An 18,269-nucleotide genomic window follows, 5' to 3' on the forward strand; every position below is an offset into this window, starting at 1 on the left:
ACTTTTCATTCTCATCTATACCGTGACTGGTGCTCCGCCATGATTAACATTGATTAAAAAACCTTATTGCTGCAGACGTCAACTGAGGTATTTCCTAAAATACCTATATAGGAGTATTTAAATAGAAAATACAATATTTGAATTATGGAATAGACAGGGCCGTAGCTGGATCCATGTTTAAGGTAGGGCAAAGGGACATTTTAGTAGGACAAAAGGTAGGACTTCGAAAAAGCGAATTTGTCTAATTTTCTTGGGGCCTTTATTTTGAGGTAGGGCATTGCGCCTTATAAGGTAGGGCATTGCCCTCAAAGCCCTAGCCTCTCTAACTACGGTTATGTGAATAGATTATAGATATTACGATCGATTTTAAAATTTTCAGATAAATAAACAATTGTTGAATACTTTTAATACATTTTATTAAATATAAAAAATACTAATTTTATATCTTTAACATGATAGAAAGAGTTAATGCAACCTTATTGATAATTACAAAATAAATCTATCTTCAGATATTAACTTTTTGGTAAGAAAACACTCGTCCAACCAGTTTTCGGAAATTACTGGAACACGAAATTCATTTTTCAATTTCATTACGTCTTCAATTTTGGTCGTCGGTGCCACGGTTACGTGGGTCAAATCCGCTGCTTGATCACACACCACAGCGCCGTACAACTCTGCCAATATAGCATAAATACTGCTGCTATTGTGAAAATATATGGTACACCGACGTAGAAATGAAAACGGATTTCCATCCTCAAAAATATGCTTATCCACAGCCAACATCTCACGCCTTGTGAGGTATATTTGGGATTCCTGAAATAAAAACGAGAAATTAATGATGCATTACACTGCATTTAATGACTAGGTATGAAACTACCAATAGGGGGGGGGGGAAGGGATTGTTAGTAATACAGATTACCAGCGGTTACTCCCTAACTAACCTTAACTAATCTAACTGCGGTTGCTAATCCGCCTGCCAAGCGTGGCAAGTACTGGCAAAACCTCCCAAGGGGAAAGCTTATGTTCAGCAGTGGACGGTTAAAGGCTAATATGATTAAAGTTTGTTTTCGTTAGTTATTTTGTTTTTATTGTTTCTTTAGTTAGTATCGTTAAAATCATGATACCGTCAGCATTAAAAGTTTCACGTTCTGCTTACACAATAAAATTTGTTGAATAGCTTTAGTTTTACTAGACATTTGCGACCCGGTCCGGCTTCACGCGACTCTTCAAAAATAAAATATAGCCCATGTTACTCGCCCTCCCAGTTGCCTTTTACGACACTCACGGAAAGAGAAAGGGTGGCCCATTCTATGCCGGGACCACACGGCCACACACATTATATATATTATATTACACATTAGGGTTACAGTATAATAATTTTCGTAGTGATCTCTAATTTTTTTGGAAAATCCATTACAAACAAAAATCCAATCTTTCTTCTTCATATTAGGTACTTTAAATAAGTAAAGATAAAAATAAAATAAATGAAAGGTATAGATTTAAAATATTTGTAACACAGGCAAATACTAACAGTGTCCATCTTTTCAAAACACCTCTTGAGCGTGCCCTCGTCGACCGGTTGCGTATAGCTGTCACCGAAGCGATCGTAATCTCTACGGAAGTTTAAGCTGGTGGAGGGTTTCATTTGAAGCAAGTCGAGCGGCCGCAGCTGACAGGGCTCAGGTGATGGTGGCAGTTGCCGCAGCCAACTAGTGGGAACCACGTCAACTGCCCGCGACTCCAGTGCGTCTCGAGCGCGCGCGGTCATGCGACCCACCACCGCACACCACGTATCAGGACCTGTCCTCACCAATTGTTAGTTCATTAAAAATATTACGCATAAACCACATTTCATGATAACTAACTAAAATAATGAGTAATGAGGTCAAATAGCACCATTACTAGCAATATACCCTGTCAGGTTGAATTCGTCAGGATGGGCTAACTGATCTGCTTTCATCCTCATTAGTCATCTATCACTGGTGCCCAGCCAGTATATATCGTATATATATATATATATATATATATATATATATATATATATATATTTTTTTTTTTTTTTTTTTTTTTTTTTTTAATGGGTGATAATGAAACGGTAACCCCACTTGCGTAACGGTATACGCTGGCGGGGTATAAGTAAGGACTGATAGGTGAAATGAAAAAGCAGGTTAGTTAACCCACCGTGAAGAATACGCCAGGAATTCAGCACGATGGTTTCCAGAGGGACCCACGTGGAGTTCAACCTGACAGGGTATATTGTTAGCAAAAACTGATAGTCCGCATTACTAACAATCCCCCCCCCCCCCACGTAAATTGGACTAGTGTTTACTTACCAACGTTTAATACATGTTTTCCACTATGCGATATCACAATTTCGATTAGTTCTTTCAAATCGTCCTCTTCATCGCCTGATATGATGCGAATTTTACGATCGAGTAAAGCCTTAGAAATCGATTTAACATCTCCACTGATCATGGGTCGAAACTGTTCGTGTACTTGTATAACATTAGGAGCTCGCTTTTTCCGTGGCTTTATTTCGACGCCGTCGACTTCCATTTGCCCTTGTTCTACAGTTTTTGTGGCTAATTTGAGCACATTCCCTTTGTTCTACAAATAAATTTTTTTATTGTTATCTGTTGGCAGTATTTAACAAAAAAAAAAATCCATGAGCATGTGCAGATTCCAAATCTCTTGAACCTTACTGCGTATACGAAATACTCGTAAAGGTTAACATTAAATTTCGATGAGCACAATAGAAAGTCAAGATTAGTTAAAAGAATAAAAAAAAAGTTGCAACTAAAGTACTCTTTTTTGTTTTATACTATTTAGAAATTTAGAATGGCAAACAAGCTGAAGGCCCACCTGTTGGAAAGTGGCAACCGTCGCCTATAGACATGAGCAGTACCATGGACATAACAGTGCACACCGTTTCGCCTATGATATCCCACATGCGTTGCCATTCCTGAGGACTCAGGTGTTATTCCTCTGTACTCTGTAAATTCATGCCATATCCCACCCTTCAAACCGAAACACAGCCATGCAAACATAGCTGCTTCACGGTAGAAACACGAATAAGACACGAATGCTTAGGTACAGCAAACGACTTTAGTACAAAGTCTCCCTCTGGTAAATTCTTTATTCAGTACACACTTTTATTCTTTTTTCAACTTCTAAGTAAAAAATATACCAGGCAGGAAGATAGATAAGTCCACAATGAGGTGCAAGAGTTTACGACAAACTCAGGGCGCAGTGGCGGGTGCGTTGCTTTGCTGTGATTTGAGGTCCCGGGTTTGAATCTCACTCGGTCTAATTTGAAAAATGAACTTTTCTGAATTGCCTAGATTCAGGGTATTCTAGGTTGTGCCTCCACACAGATATTTTCTGATTCCTCATAATACTGGATATGTTACCTTATGAACCAGGAGCTTGGTGTAATCATGTGAAATGCATTCAATTTATAAATACGTTACATAGTTACGAGGATCTAGATCAGGGGTTCCCAAACTTATTTTTTCTACTGCCCACTTTGAAAATAAATAATTTTTAGCGCCCCCATTTTTTCATGTACTTAAAAACCACTCACTTCAAGATCAACAAGTCACCCCCCAAGCCTATCTATAACGCCCCCATTTTTTTTAGGGTCTCTTACCGCCCCCCTTTAGGCCTGCAGCGCCCACAAGGGAGCGTTATCGCTCACTTTGGGAAAGGCTGATCTAGATGTTTACTAAATTTATAAAACAGTTTACAATATTTACTCACCTCCGTGAGTGCATTGAAGGCTTCCAACGTGATTACATCATTGACTGGCTTGTCGTCTCGCAGTCTGCAGAGTCGTGGGAACCGCAGCGTGTGCGAGGTGCCGTAGTCGACGCTGCGGATCAGCTCTGTCGCGCGTATCTATTTATCAACAAAATTTAATCTATTTATTATTTATTATAAATAAAAAAAAATATTGACCAAATGAAAGTATGGTAGAAAAAGTGGACATTTTTTAATCATTTTATTTAGGGGCTTTTATTCAACAAGGATATGTCATAAGCTAACCTTACTTATTTATTTTACATACGAAAATAGAGGAAGTCATGATACAAAAATATAGCAATTAAAAATTTTGCCATTTCGGAATGTGGATCTGTGAGTATACTTAAAAATAGTCCAATGTCTTGTCTATTTAAATTATATTTATGTATTAAAGCTTCTCTTTGTATTTTGTATGTTTTACATTCAGATATCATATGCTGAACATTACTCAATGTGTTGCAAATATCACAATTCGGGTCAAAAGATAGACTTAATACTTGGAGGTATTGACGCATTCACACAAAAGAGTAAATTTCACTTCATTTTTGTCCAATCTATTTATGGTTATAGTATATGGTATTATTATGTGATTCTAGATGAACATGTTATATTTTTAAAGCATCCTTGCATTTGGGAAACCTAATATCTTACTAATATAATGAAATTATAAATAGACTAACCACTTTCCATCAGGTGGGCCGTCAGCTTGTTTGCCATTCTAAGTTACATAAAAAAAAATAGATGCCAAAATAATATCTTTAGAGATTTCGTCTACCTGTCTTTCTGTGTGTATATTTATTCCGGCATAACGCAAAAACTAATGCACTAAATTGGATGCGGATTTCACAGAAGTGAAATGCGGAGATTTTGCCCGTAGTTGTCACGCTTGGCAGTCGGGCTAACAATCGTAGTTTGGCTTTGGTGACGTTTTAAGAATTTTTATATTACCTCTAACACTATAGAGTGTTCTGGCATAATCCAAAAATCGGGTTTCTTTTTATTGAAGACGAGGGTCGCCGGCGGGGAAGTCCGTTTTGTAGGCACCCAATGGCGTTCCAACATTTCACAAACACTCTGCAACTGCTCATTGGAGAAACCAGATGACACCCGTCCCACAGACACCCATCGGTGAGGGACCTCACCTAATTACAATAATTAAAAAATATTTATTTTTTATTTTCTGAAAGAGCGTTGACTTCAAGAGCAGGTGGCCAATAGTAAAACTATAAGCCAAATCTTTTTGTAATATGAATAAAAAACATATCATGCCGACCCCAAATAATAATTGGGATAAAGATAGGAAGATAATGATGATTTTTAAATTAATACAACATAAAAAAAAAACATGGGGTGACCCCTTGGTGTCGTCAGTGTTCATGTGCTGCGGTAAACGGTTACTATCAGATGAACCGCATGCACGTTTGTCGTCCTTTCACGTAAAAAAAATATTGTACAGTGATACTTTGCCTGGTGCGGCGACGTCAGCGCAGGCTACGTAGAAGCTGTTTGCACGGCCGTGCCGCTTGTTCTCTGCTTCATCGGCGCCAATTATCACGAAGTCTAAGTCATTCATGGTTTCGCTCGTGTACTATAACATATTATTTAGATAATTGTTTGGTTTGAAATTAAATTAATTCATTTTGCTAGATATTTTTTTGATATACGAGAAATACTATACAATATAACCGTTTCAAGTACGTTACGCATAACCGATAGTCATCAGGCAGGTCGTATACTTCTTTACGATTTTTATTTATATAAGCGACACTGCAAGCAGCTAGTACTAAAATAAAGAGAAGAACACAACGGAAAAGGACTTTTTAATGGATGATATTGGAATGGCAACCTTGCTTGCGCTATTGGTATAGGCAGGCAGGATGGTTATGGTAAGGATGAAAAATCAGGTCAGTTAGCCCATCGTGACGAATACAATAATATTCCCATTGTTGAATTGGGATCCCATTGGGATTGTTAGTAATGGGGACGCTAGTTCTCATCGTTAGCACAATACCCTATTAGGGGAGGAAAGGGACTGATAGTAATGGAGACTGAGAATCCCATTGCTAGCAATATACCCAACCAGGTCGACCTCCTCGCAGTTCCCTCTGGAAACTATCATGGTTAATTCCTGATGAATTCATCATGATGGGCTAACTGACTTGTTTTCATTCTCATCGATCACCCTTCACTGGTGCCCCGCCAGCGTATACCGATAGCGCGGGCGGGGTTTCTATACCATTATTACCCATTAAAAAAATACCCTATTAGGTAGACGTCTGGCAATTATAATCGCAGTGATGAGCCAAGTGATGTCATTATTGTTTCATCCTTCACTGAGTCCCTGCCATTGTATAGCATAGGCAGTGCGCCTATGCTATTCTCTCTTCATCCAATGAAAAAATAAGAACACCAAATGATAACTCTGGATAGAAATACAAGAGAAGATAAGCCAAGTAGTTACATGCCTCCGGTTTAATTTTGTACCATCCAGCGTTGCGCGCTTGAGGCACGTAGTATGAGGCGACATCTTTCACAACAATACCCTCTTCTTGTAGTTCTATGGCGTCATTTAATTTATCTAAGATATCATTACTGAAAGTAAATAATTTAAATTGAATACTTCTATATTTAACCGAGTGCGAATTTAGTGGAAATAAATCGTCGAGCAATCTTAGTTCGAAAAAACTTAGAAAGTTCATTGTTACTAATAGCACTAAGTTTTTTTAAGTTCGTTTTTTCAGTCTGTCTGATTCTATGTACATATCATATACATATATAATCAATTAATTATACATCACGCGTTTCGAATTTTTTTTCATAATTCTACCAGCAAAACTGAACATTTCACTAATGAAACATGGATTGAAAAGGGGCAAAAAGAATTGAGTCTCCCTTACTAACGCGATGCGTCCAGCTGTCTAATCAGAATGGGAGAATCGATTTTTTTTGTCATTTTTAAACTTATGATTCACGAAACGATCAATTTTGTCAGGTAGCTGTATATATTAGCAATAAATGATAACAAAATCAGATTTTATAAAAAAAAAATTTGGTATTAAAATGACACCTGGCTAACTGGGACCTGGATGGATATGTGAGAAATCTCTGCTATTGATAATCGTAATGAGCTCTCTACTTTTTTGCATAGAAAAATTTCTATAACCCCTATAATTGGGACTTTATAGCTCAGTAACCCTAAGTCAATAAGTACACTCATATTAATAACTTAATTAATAGCCGTGTGGTTCCGGCATAGAATAGGACATCCCTTCTTTTCCCGTGGGTGTCGTAAGAGCTGACTAAGGGAGGACGAGGGATGGGCAGCAGCGTGCCGCTTAAAACATCTTCAAAGCCTAACTGCGGTTACCAATTCGCTTGCCAAGCGTAGAACTTCTGGCTAAACCCCCAAGGGGGAGGCTATTGTTAAAGGTTGGTATGATGACATTATTACCCTTATGTCTCACTTATAGGACAAATTCTCAAGTTTGGACAAGATATGATACGTTTGTTTGCAAACATTCTAATTTTGGTCTTTTTGGTTTGGTTTGGTCACTATAGGTCACCTGATCTATCTTCATCCTCACCTGTCAACCTTAACCGGTGCCCTTCAGCGTATACATATAGCGTAGGCGGGGTTACCATTCCATCTACACCCATTAAAAAAAACGCTTTAAACTGAAACAAAGCTATACAAACACAACGGCTTCACGGCAGAAACACGAATTACTATTCCTATAAATATTATGTATATGATTACACAAATACTGGTTTGGTTTTAAAACGATGGCGTATACCTATGAGCTTACCTATCTCTGACAGGTATCCTTTTACTATGCTGTATGACCCCGGGTATGTCACTGAACATCGTGTCGAGCAACTTTAACCGTTCTTCTAGTGGAACGCCGCCCTTGTCTGGGGTGCCCACCAACACTTTGTCATTGTAGTACAACACGTCATATACACAGAAGCACGGCCTTAGACTCGAATGCTCGGTTATTTTCTTCACGTCGAACGATTCTCCTATAAAAAAACGTTACTTATTTCGTGAAGAACAGGTTCAATTGTGCTTTACTTTATAACAAGTGCAATATCTCCGATATTTGTTTTTATAAATCCATATATAAAACTTTATGATTTTATATTTTTAAAATTTTATGGACTCGCAAAAATACAGTTTCTCGAAATCTATTACATCTATCTAGAAGAAAGGTATATTTTATTGTTTTTGCCTGTGAATTTAACTTCTAATATGACAACTAATAAAACTGTTAGACAAAAGCAGTAGACCTTTTGGTCCTTCAAGCCGGATTGAATAATTGAATCACGAGTTTGTGACCTATGTCACAAACTCATAAATCGTATTAACTATTATTGAATTTAACAATCCTAGCCTATCTCACATACGATTCTTATGTGTTTGATTAGAGAGAGCAACTCATATGCTGAAGTTTTAAATTTGGACTAACCTTTTACTCTGAAAGATTTATCTACTTTGTGCCAGCCCATCATTTCGCCATCTAATATGAAGTTAACAACGCTCGGACTAAAGCAACTTTTTAAAAAGGGCGTCAGTAGGCCAGTTTCGTACGTCTTGCCATATTTATGTGAATACGGATGGCCTCTTCTTGAAAAATATTCAAATTCTCCATTTTTCATGTGCATCTAGAAAAAAAAAACAAGTCAATTGGATATAATTTATAACCAATTAGATTTGTTACTATTCGCGAGATGTCCAGCCATATTTTTAAACGATAGATGATATTGATTTTGATACTGATCGATGATATTTCAAATTTTAAAGAAAACTTTAAATTTAAAAGTGTGAATTCCAATTTTTTATTTGGGGTTCGTATAATATGTTTTTCTCCTCCTTTTTTCTTCGTAGTAATTTCATCATTCATCCCTATTCTGACCATATCATCTTTCACACAGGTAAATATTTAAAATCTTTAAAATTTCATGCTTGCATGATAATTTTTATCTTTAACGGGAACGGAAATTTAAAGCGGATTCATTTAAACCATATGTATTTTTTACTTTCTACTTTCCTATTATATCGCGAGAGCAAAATCGTATGAAATCATATTGTGCGGTAAACTACAGATAAATGTAAATAATCATGGCACAGCACGGGGTATTACTAGATTATAATTGAACGTAAATATATACGTATCTACATAATTATATTGCAACGTTTTTATGTTATTAGTAAAGAGTACGCTCACTTGAAATCGCTCGCCGTCAAATTTGTTTTCCACGTGGTACTTCCTCTCCGACGAGAGTCGCTGTGATACTTGTGTGATATTCAATCGCTCCGAGAGCATAGGGCTCACAGCGCAGAACAACTGTACACCCAGCTCCAACGGCCGGCTGTTGCCATCGTCTAACTCTTCACACACCTAAAACAGCAACGTATTGAGTGCAACAATTCGTGTGACTCCGCATGGTTTTTTTTTTTTTAATATTTTAACGGCTTTTACCTTCTTCAGGTATATCAGTCCTATTGTACCCTGAACTGATTTCTCAAACAAAACTTTATCTAGTTTCCCTAGACGCGGAAAGAGAAGAAAAATTTCTGGTTTAAGTTCAGCTAACATAGTTTGAATAAGACCAACATATAAAATACATACTATATTATTCGCTGATAATATAGCTTTTTAATTGAAAAAAAAAAATTATCGGTTATGTATTTTTGTATTTATCCATTACAAAATGTCTCTCTTTATTAGTTCATATTTTAATTATTTTACAGTATTAAGAAATACTCGAAATATTTACTTACAAAAGTAAATAATACTATTTTCTACGGTGGCTTGTTTACAAATTTAAATTTAACCCTAACCTTTGCGAAAAGAAAAATAACACTATTTAACCATAGGGAGACTTTATATAAAAGGCGTTTGTTGGGTATCGTTGTCTCATTCGTGTGTCTATCATGAAGCAGTTGCGTTTGCATGGCTGTGTTTCGGTTTAAAGGATGGGATAGGGTGGGGCAGTGAATTTACAGGGTACAGAGGAATAACATCTCAGTCTTCAGGAATGGCAACGCATGGGAGGTATCATGCGCGAAACAGTATACTCTGAAATGTCCATGGTACTGGTCTATAGACGACGAATATCACTTTCCATCAAGTGGGCCATCAGCTTATTTGCCACTCTATTTTGCATATAAAAGATTACTATTATTATAAGGAGTCTATACCAAATTTATCAGTACAGATAGTTTTATTCCATCCCTTTTAGACAGAGTCCTACATTTAGTGACAAAAGAAGCCTGCCGTAATCCTTAGGAGACAGTGATGTGTATGTATGTAATCTAAGCGGTAAATGGGAATGTAATGATTGCCTGATATAGCAGGCATGAACGTTTACTATCAGACGAGCCGTATGCTTGTTTGTCACCATAGCAGTATAAAAAAAATATAAACTCACAGTTATCGTTTACATTATATTGTAAACAAAGGAACCTACTACTTACCTTATAAAGGTTGTTACAATTTTTATAATAACTTGGAGCGTCGGGATGGAAGGCTGATAAAATTCGGTCAACACCAAATGCAAGTTTCAAGTCTTTCAGAATTATCCGAAGAAACCATTTAAATTGTTTGGCGCTTAATTTTTTTAATGCATACTCGAATGTCTCCATCAGCACAGCTACAACACAAACAATTACATAATATTGTATTATATATTAAATCATTTACCAGTGTTTAATCTGAGTTATGTACAATAAAGATTTTACAATATAATTCAAGTTCTTATTATTTATATTTTTACTTACTAGATTATGGTATATCAGTTTTTTTTTTGTATACTATTTAGTAGGTATTCCTTCTTAAAGGGCCAGCAACACACCTGCAATTTCCTTGATGTTGCCTGTGTGCCTATGGGCGGCGGTAATCACTTACTATCAGGTGAGCATATAATACCATCACTATCATCATGACTGTCCACTGCTGAACATAAATCTTCTCTTGAGGGGTTTTGCCAATAGTTGCCACGCTTGGCAGGCGGATTGGCAATCGCAATCAGGCTTAAGACATGTTTTAAGAGGGACGTTACTGCCCATCCCTTGCCCTCCTTTAGTCGGCTCTTACGACATCCACGGGATTGGAAGGGATGGTCTATTTTATGCCGGGACTACACGACATATAATACCATAGTCCTCATAAATGACAAAGCCTTACTTAGGTATACAGTATTCTGGTATGTCCATAGAGCATCATTGTATATTCTTTGATGCACATGGAGTTGTTTATGGTTATTGACGGCCATTTTTATAAATGACTGTTTCCCGCGGCTTTGCCCGCGTGAATCAGTACATTAGGTATCCTATGTGCTAAATTAAAATATTATTTATCCGTGTAGCAAATTGAATTCGAATTCGTTTAGTCTTTTAAATACTATTGAGTAATAAACAACTTAATATCTTTATAAACTTTCATGTTTATAAAACTACAAGATTTTACCCGCGACTTCGTCTGCGTGACCGGGATCTGAGGGCCTACCATGGAATATTTCCCGAAATTTCGGAGCCAAACGAAACAGAAATTTGATGTTAAAATTACATAATACATGCCGTTTGGAAATATTAAAAATGTTACAATATTGTTTCTTTTGACTTTTATGATAGGATGTATGACGAACGAAATGTTAAACTCCATTTATTGGTCCGATTTTGGTATAAACAAAAACACGAAAGTGAGTCCAAAATTTCAGAATTTCATTTCATGGTAGACCCGCTGTTTACTAAAAAGGAGTCTATATCCTTCTCCATTCCATATAGTACGTGTTTACCAAATTTCAAACTAATCGATTAAGACGCTATAAGATAACAAACAAACAAACTCACTTTCATATTTATAATATTAGTAAGAATAACTGGTATGATAATGTATTCCATTAACCAGTAACCCCGCCTGTACTGAAACACCAGTGAAGAGTCAGTTGACTTACCGTGACATTACAAAAATTAACTTGATAAAGGTATATTGTTAGCAATGAGGTAGTTAGTCCTCATTGCTTAGAATCCCTATTCCTCTCCTCTCCCCCCCCCCCCATACACCTTTTTTATTTTTTTCTAATTAATGATAATGGAATAGTAACCCTGTCTACGCTATCGGTATACGCTGACGGAATTCCAGTGAGGGACGATAAGTGAAGATGATGACCTGCTTCATTTAGCCCATCGTGACAAATTCACCAATGAATCAGCCACGTTGGTTCTCAGGGGAACCGAGAGGAGGTCAACCTGATAAGGTATATTGCTAGTAATATGATTGCTAATCTTCATTAGTTACAATCCCTTTTCATCCCCTATAGACCGTTAGCACATTCGTAAGATTAACCGTTAGCTTCTAAGTGGGGGGAGAGGGATAGTTAGTAATGTAGACTTTCAGTTCCATTACTAGCAATATACCCTATCAGGTCGACCTTCACGTGGTCCCCACTGGAAACCGTCGTGCTGAATTCCATGTGTATCCATCACGATGAGCTAACTGACCTTCCCTTTCATCCTCACTTATTACCCCTCACCGGTGCTCCGCCAGCGTATACCGTTAGTGCAGGCGAGGCTACCATTCCATTATCATCCATTAAAAAAAAAACCGTTAGCTTCTTTGCCAAGTTGTGTAAAAATAAAACTTACGTCCTTTATTTCCAACTTCGGCAGTAGCTACTTTGTCGAGAATTTCATTTATTTCTCCAACAGTGAGATCGCCACATTCATCACGAATTTTATTTTTTATGACGTGATAAGCAACACTTGCGAAATCATGGTCTCTTGCGCTGTTCACTGACTTATATTCCAGCAGCTTTCTTGCATCCAAGGAATTTTTTATTGATAACACCTTCACCAACAGTTCCCCGAGTTTCTTCTCTTTTAACATGTATGGATTCCTTTCTCGCTCACATGCCGGTAAAAGTAATCTCAAAATCGGGAAAATACTGGAATTCTTAAAAGTTTATCAAGGTGTTTATTTCAGAATCGGATCCGTTTACAAGTGCTATGAACCTTCCCTTTGCTAGAGGTATAAATACTTAGATATCTATTTAGTTAATCTAAAATGTTATTTATCTACTAATTAATCAGACAAACAGCCTATCCAAATTCCAATATTTTTTTCTTTCTCTAAAACTTTTGACCGAACGAATATTGTAATTAATCAAATTGTCACTCGTATTCATACATTAACATCATAAGGGATTTCGGTATAAATAAAAATTATACAGTTGAAATTTTGAAAAATGTTAGGTTCTAGAGAGCTTTATAAAAGTCATAAGTATTATGAACCTCATGTTATAGTCCTCAGAAACGGCAACTCATTAGGGAGTACCATACACGCGTCACAGTACTCTATGTGCTCTGTAATATCCATGATACTGTTTATATCTTGACAACGACTCTTAGATGGATTTTATACCACTGAGGTGGCAAACAAGCATACGGCCCACCTGATAGTAAGCGATTACCGTAGCTCATAAACACCTGCAATACCAGAGGGATTACAGGTGGACTCCTCAACTTGTTTATCAAATGTTTACTCTATTATATCTCTGGTACTGTTCATGTCTATAGACGAAGGTTACCACTTTCCATCAGGTAGGCCGTCAGCTTGTTTGCCATTCTAAGTTGCATAAAAAAAGACAATTAAAATTATATGAATATATACGCGTTGCTTACTCTTACCATATCTACTATAATTACCGCTAATATCACACTTATATCACGCTAATATCACACCATCTCTGTAACAATATTCTTATGCTCGTGCCCTCGATGTTGATATAATACATACTTATATTAATATATAAATTATGAATCATGCAACAGCGGCCTTAGGGGGTGGCAAATAGGGCTATCACCCGGGGCCTCACTCTTGTAGAGCCTTCACGTAACAACCCAACCAAATTTTTAACAACCAGTGAGTGACATTTAGTCTAGTAGCAAGTTGCAAAAACTTCCCGATTTAGGCATTTTAATCACGAATGAACAAAATTACCAACACTAATATATACAATTAAAAAATTTTATTGTATAAATGTAAAATAAGAGATATTTTATTGAGTCAGCCGAAAATTTCCAATAATTTAAAGCTCAAATTTTATTTATTTATATAACTTTAACAATCAATCATCTTTATTCATTAACATCTGTATATGAATAAAGATGATAACATTTCTCGTCAAATATTACAAATACCTAAATCAAACAACCTGACCTAGTTTCGCATCACAAACTTTTCACGAAGGGCAAAGGGCCTCATAAAGACCTACCGCCCGGGCCCGGAGCCTCGCAATGGGTGAGGCCGCCGCTGATACCATGTACCTATTAATTACAACTATATTACATAATAAATATTAACCTATTCGATAAATTGTTAAATTCCATTGTTCAATTTTAGGTAGAAATTATTTCTCCTGCGCTGTATTTCGATATGACACTACTGGTAGCGTTAGTAGTGGCTTCCTGAGCGAGTTGTACAAGCAAATAAAATTATAACGTACCTTTTTTCTTGAAACTTTCGCTGCAGTTAATTTAAAATCGTTAAAAAACTCTATTAAAATATTTGCTTGTTCTTCTTTAACATTCTTCTTCTTATGTTTGTTTTGATTCTTGTGTAAATCATAGATCCGTTCTAAGGCAGAACATATATCTTCAAACAGAACTGAATTAGCCGGCATAATTTCAACGATGTCCATTGTAATTAAGTAGTTAATTTAGAAATTTACCTAAAATAAATAACTTTAGTTTATCTATTATGTAAATCACGGTATCGGATATACTAAATATTAAACTCAACAGAGGATATAAGACAGATCCCTATGTAAGTATATAACAAAATCCACGAACTGTTACATGATATGAGCTCTGCCAAATATCTTCCAGACATTCTTTGATTAGGACAAAATTTAAAAAGTACAATTTTTTTTGTTAGAAAATAAATCTTCAACAAACACAACCTTCGCTGTATCCCTTACACAAACCTATGGCAAAAGGGATAAATTTTGGTGGTATTACCATATACACAGTGGGGAAGGGATTGTCAGTACCGGGAAGCAGCGTCCCATTACTTGCAATATATGCTGTCAGATCGACCTCCACGCAATCCCTCTCTGGAAACCATTGCGGTTAATACTTAACGAATTCGTCACGATGAGCAAACTGACCTTTCATCTGCACCTATCATTTCTTATAGGTACCTAGCCAATGTATAGTACAGCAATATCAAATCTCAAAGCCTATTCACAAAACTATCTAATATCTCTACCAACTATATTTATTTTTATGGTCAAGAATTCAATTTCATTATATTTTTATTAAAGAAAAACTAACAAATAATTTTGTTATAAAAACCAACAGTAAGCCAATTACAGGTTTTCATAAAAACTTTAAATCATATTTAAACATAAAAGGTACACGATAAACGAAGTCATTAGGTACTATCCACCAAATGAAAAAAAGAACATGTTTATCGAAGAATTGATCTTGAAAATATTAATTTTGAAACATTATTTAAATAAAAAAGTTTACTAATTTAAATAAATAATCATTTATTTTATTCAATTACAAGGTATTTTAACATATATTTCCTAGCTATTTGGGGGGAGTGATCTTTATATAATAAAAAAAGGTTAAAAGCAGTTTCCCTTCTTAAATCTATAATTCCATGTTTTTCACAATTAGTTACAGGTTCACAGGCCAATGCTCTTTCATAATATTCTATTGCTAAGTTATTTATGCTTAACATTTGATATGCTCTTCCCATGTTATAATTAGTTTCCTGATCAAATTTTCTTAACTTTTGATAAGTCAAAAGATATGACATTCCTTGTAATATCAAATTATGGTGCTTGTTAACAGTTTTTTGAGCAGCCATTACTAATATTGTGATAGCCACTAAAAGGGCAGACATAGGATCACTGTGGTGTTCATGATATTCTAAAAAATATTTAAGTGCAACAGCATATCTTCCTGATGTTAGAAAATTATTACCCATAAAAAGATTTTTCACAATATTTGGCTCTTTTTGAAAAATTCTTGAGAGTAGTTTCACATGTGAACTTTCCTCAACTAAATTAATTAACAAATTTAATAAATTCCATGTGCAATTAGTGGGAGATTTTTGAGAAAATTCTCTTATAAACCTTAGTCCGTTTCGATAATCTTCAGTGAGCAGACAAGCTTGAAAACATAAAAATTCTATTTCACGGCGATGTGGACTCAAAGTCTTGGACATCAGTGCCCCAAAAGTTAAACGTTGCATTGTAATATATTTCTTATTATTAAGTGCAATACCTAATAACTCTAAAAATAAGTCCCATTCTTGTTGAGGTGTTAATTTGAATGTTTCATCTTCATCAAAATGTATATCATTCTCTAGATAATGATTTTCCCCACGCATCCTTCTAAAGTCATTAATAAGTTCCAGATTAGTCTTTGTATTTTTCATGTGAAGTACTATTTTAATTTCTTCTTGATGTCTGTATCTTTGGAAGGTCTTATACAATAAAGTTTCACCCGCTTCCAAGTAATCTAGCATTTTATTGTATTTCTTTAATATATTACATTGCTCATGAAGTAACTGAGCACTAATAACATATTTATAATCTTGTTGTAAAATTTTTAAAGCTTCATCTATGCAGCCCTTTTTCTCAAGAAGTTCAAATAACTTTCTCCGAGCATCTGGATGTTGGGGAGCGTGTTTCAAAACTTTATAATAGGACTCAATAGCATCATCATGTCTGCCTAGATTATTTAAACAATCAGCATGCTTTAACCATACAGCACCTAAATCAAAGCTGTTATTGTTCACCAGTGGTACCAAGAGTTGCATAGCTAATTCATGATGCCCAACTGCTGACAATGCTTCTTCTATGTCCATATATAAATCTCCAGCTTTTTCTACATCATTAGACAAGAAATCCTCTAGTAATGTCTGTACTAAGTTGATAGCACCTAAATAAATGAAACATATTAATAATTTGCTTTTCAAATCAATTGGCAAATTATTTGGGATAGAACATTTAATATAATTTGTTTGTTCTTCTATCTTTCCATCTGCATTTTTAAAAGTTTCTATTTCAGCTTCTATATCTACACCAACATTTGCAACAAAAATCTCTAAGCATGTTTGATACTGTTTCATAGTTATTAAGAGTTCTATTAAAATATTGATATCCTCTAAAGTAAAAAGAGCTGGGCATTTCTTGTATGCTGTTCCCATGACCTCCAGCGCCCGTTCAACTTCATTTGAATTGTGATACAATGTTGTTGCCATTTTGGCATATTTCATAATTACTTCACCATCACTTTCTGGTAAACAAGTTACAATTCTATGGTAACATTTAACTCTATTTATACTTAGCGTATGCAAAGGGTATTTGATTTCCTCCAAGGTTGACAAAATTTCCAATCTTTTTAAATGAATATCTAAATTATGTGGCTGAGCTTTAATGGCTTGAGTATAACATGTCATTACTTGTTTCACATTATTCCTTTCTTTAGACAGAGCTGCCAATCGGAGCCACTCAGTTGCATCAGGACGACTCAAGTGAGCCGCCAACAGAGAGAACTGCAATGATTTTTCCGAATCATTTTCATAAATCTGTGCCAATGTTTGATATGGCTCTGGTGCTGTTGGTACTTGTTTTATGATCTCATGGCACATTCTTTCTGCAGTATCTTTCTCTCCCCTTACAAATCGCAAATTAGCTTCTCCCATTAAACCCAAAAGTGCTGGTGATAATCGAGTAACTTTACGACGTCTAGTTACACTTTTGCCAGTAGATTGCACAGATGGTTGGGGTTCTTCATCAATTATTCTATTAGTGGAATCATCTGTATTTTCGATATCGTCGTCGTCGTCACCATCATCATCATCATCATAATTATACCATTCATTTGAATAATCAGCAAATGTCATTTCACCGCTCAAAAATTTATTTGTTAACTCTTTTTCCAAATCCATTTTTTGTTCACATTCGGTGGGATTGGATTCCGAATTCTCCATAGTTGTCGTTTTTAACTTTTAGTCAGTGGATACCCTTAATTAAACAAGAAGTTGGAAGAAATAATTATGCATGTAGTGTATTTACTTACACGACAACATTACAACAGGGCCCTTGAATTTGTTTATTTGTCCAAATAGATGGTTTGCTCGCAAATCGGCATTAGAAATTACAATAAATTATTACTGAAAACCGGCTCTTCTCAATTCCATTTTAATACACACATATATTCTGAACTAGATACTTTAAATTTTCAAGCTTAATCATAACGAAAACATAGATATTAGAATAACATTACCTATGTATGCAGAATTAATCAAAAAAATTTTTTACTTCATTATTTTTTCATTATTTATTTATAGGGAATAAAATTAGAATTTAAGAACAAGGATAGGATAACTCAAAGATTGAAAAAACAATTTAAACCATAGATCACAGATTAGAGACAGACTATGTCT

The 18,269-nt window shown here is 35.5% G+C and overlaps 1 protein-coding gene across 3 annotated transcripts; it reads right to left on the reverse strand.

Annotated features, from left to right (window-relative positions):
- Positions 1-399: 399 nt before the first annotated feature.
- On the reverse strand, positions 400-18,269 carry LOC113518514 (DNA ligase 4-like). Of its 3 annotated transcripts, none has more exons than XM_031913130.2 (14): positions 17,903-18,267; positions 14,308-14,532; positions 12,449-12,755; positions 10,280-10,455; positions 9,027-9,200; positions 8,268-8,463; positions 7,608-7,821; positions 6,267-6,393; positions 5,269-5,389; positions 4,750-4,943; positions 3,760-3,897; positions 2,334-2,607; positions 1,532-1,800; positions 400-813 (listed from the first exon to the last, which is right to left on the reverse strand). In XM_031913130.2, exons 2-14 carry the CDS (start codon positions 14,500-14,502, stop codon positions 487-489), a joined length of 2,712 nt encoding a protein of 903 aa, XP_031768990.2. In that variant the 5' UTR covers positions 14,503-14,532; positions 17,903-18,267; the 3' UTR covers positions 400-486. The 3 variants fall into 3 exon arrangements, with proteins under 3 accessions (XP_031768990.2, XP_031768991.2, XP_026759285.2); XM_031913131.2 differs by having other exon boundaries at positions 18,110-18,266; XM_026903484.3 differs by lacking the exon at positions 14,308-14,532 and having other exon boundaries at positions 16,326-18,269.

Source organism: Galleria mellonella, unplaced genomic scaffold (genome assembly GCF_026898425.1).
Source record: "Galleria mellonella isolate WM207_F2 unplaced genomic scaffold, CSIRO_AGI_GalMel_v1 utg132, whole genome shotgun sequence".
Lineage (NCBI taxonomy): Eukaryota > Metazoa > Arthropoda > Insecta > Lepidoptera > Pyralidae > Galleria > Galleria mellonella.

Bases quoted from the DNA above. Each gene is read 5' to 3' on its own strand.
- LOC113518514 (XM_026903484.3), bottom strand. From the start codon at position 17,813: ATGGAGAATTCGGAATCCAATCCCACCGAATGTGAACAAAAAATGGAT. The intron at 5,390-6,266 runs GCATGTAACTAC...AATATGTTATAG, and splicing joins GGTACAAAATTAAACCGGAG to TACACGAGCGAAACCATGAA. The intron at 3,898-4,749 runs GTAATATAAAAA...GTTGATAAATAG, and splicing joins AACACTCTATAGTGTTAGAG to ATACGCGCGACAGAGCTGAT.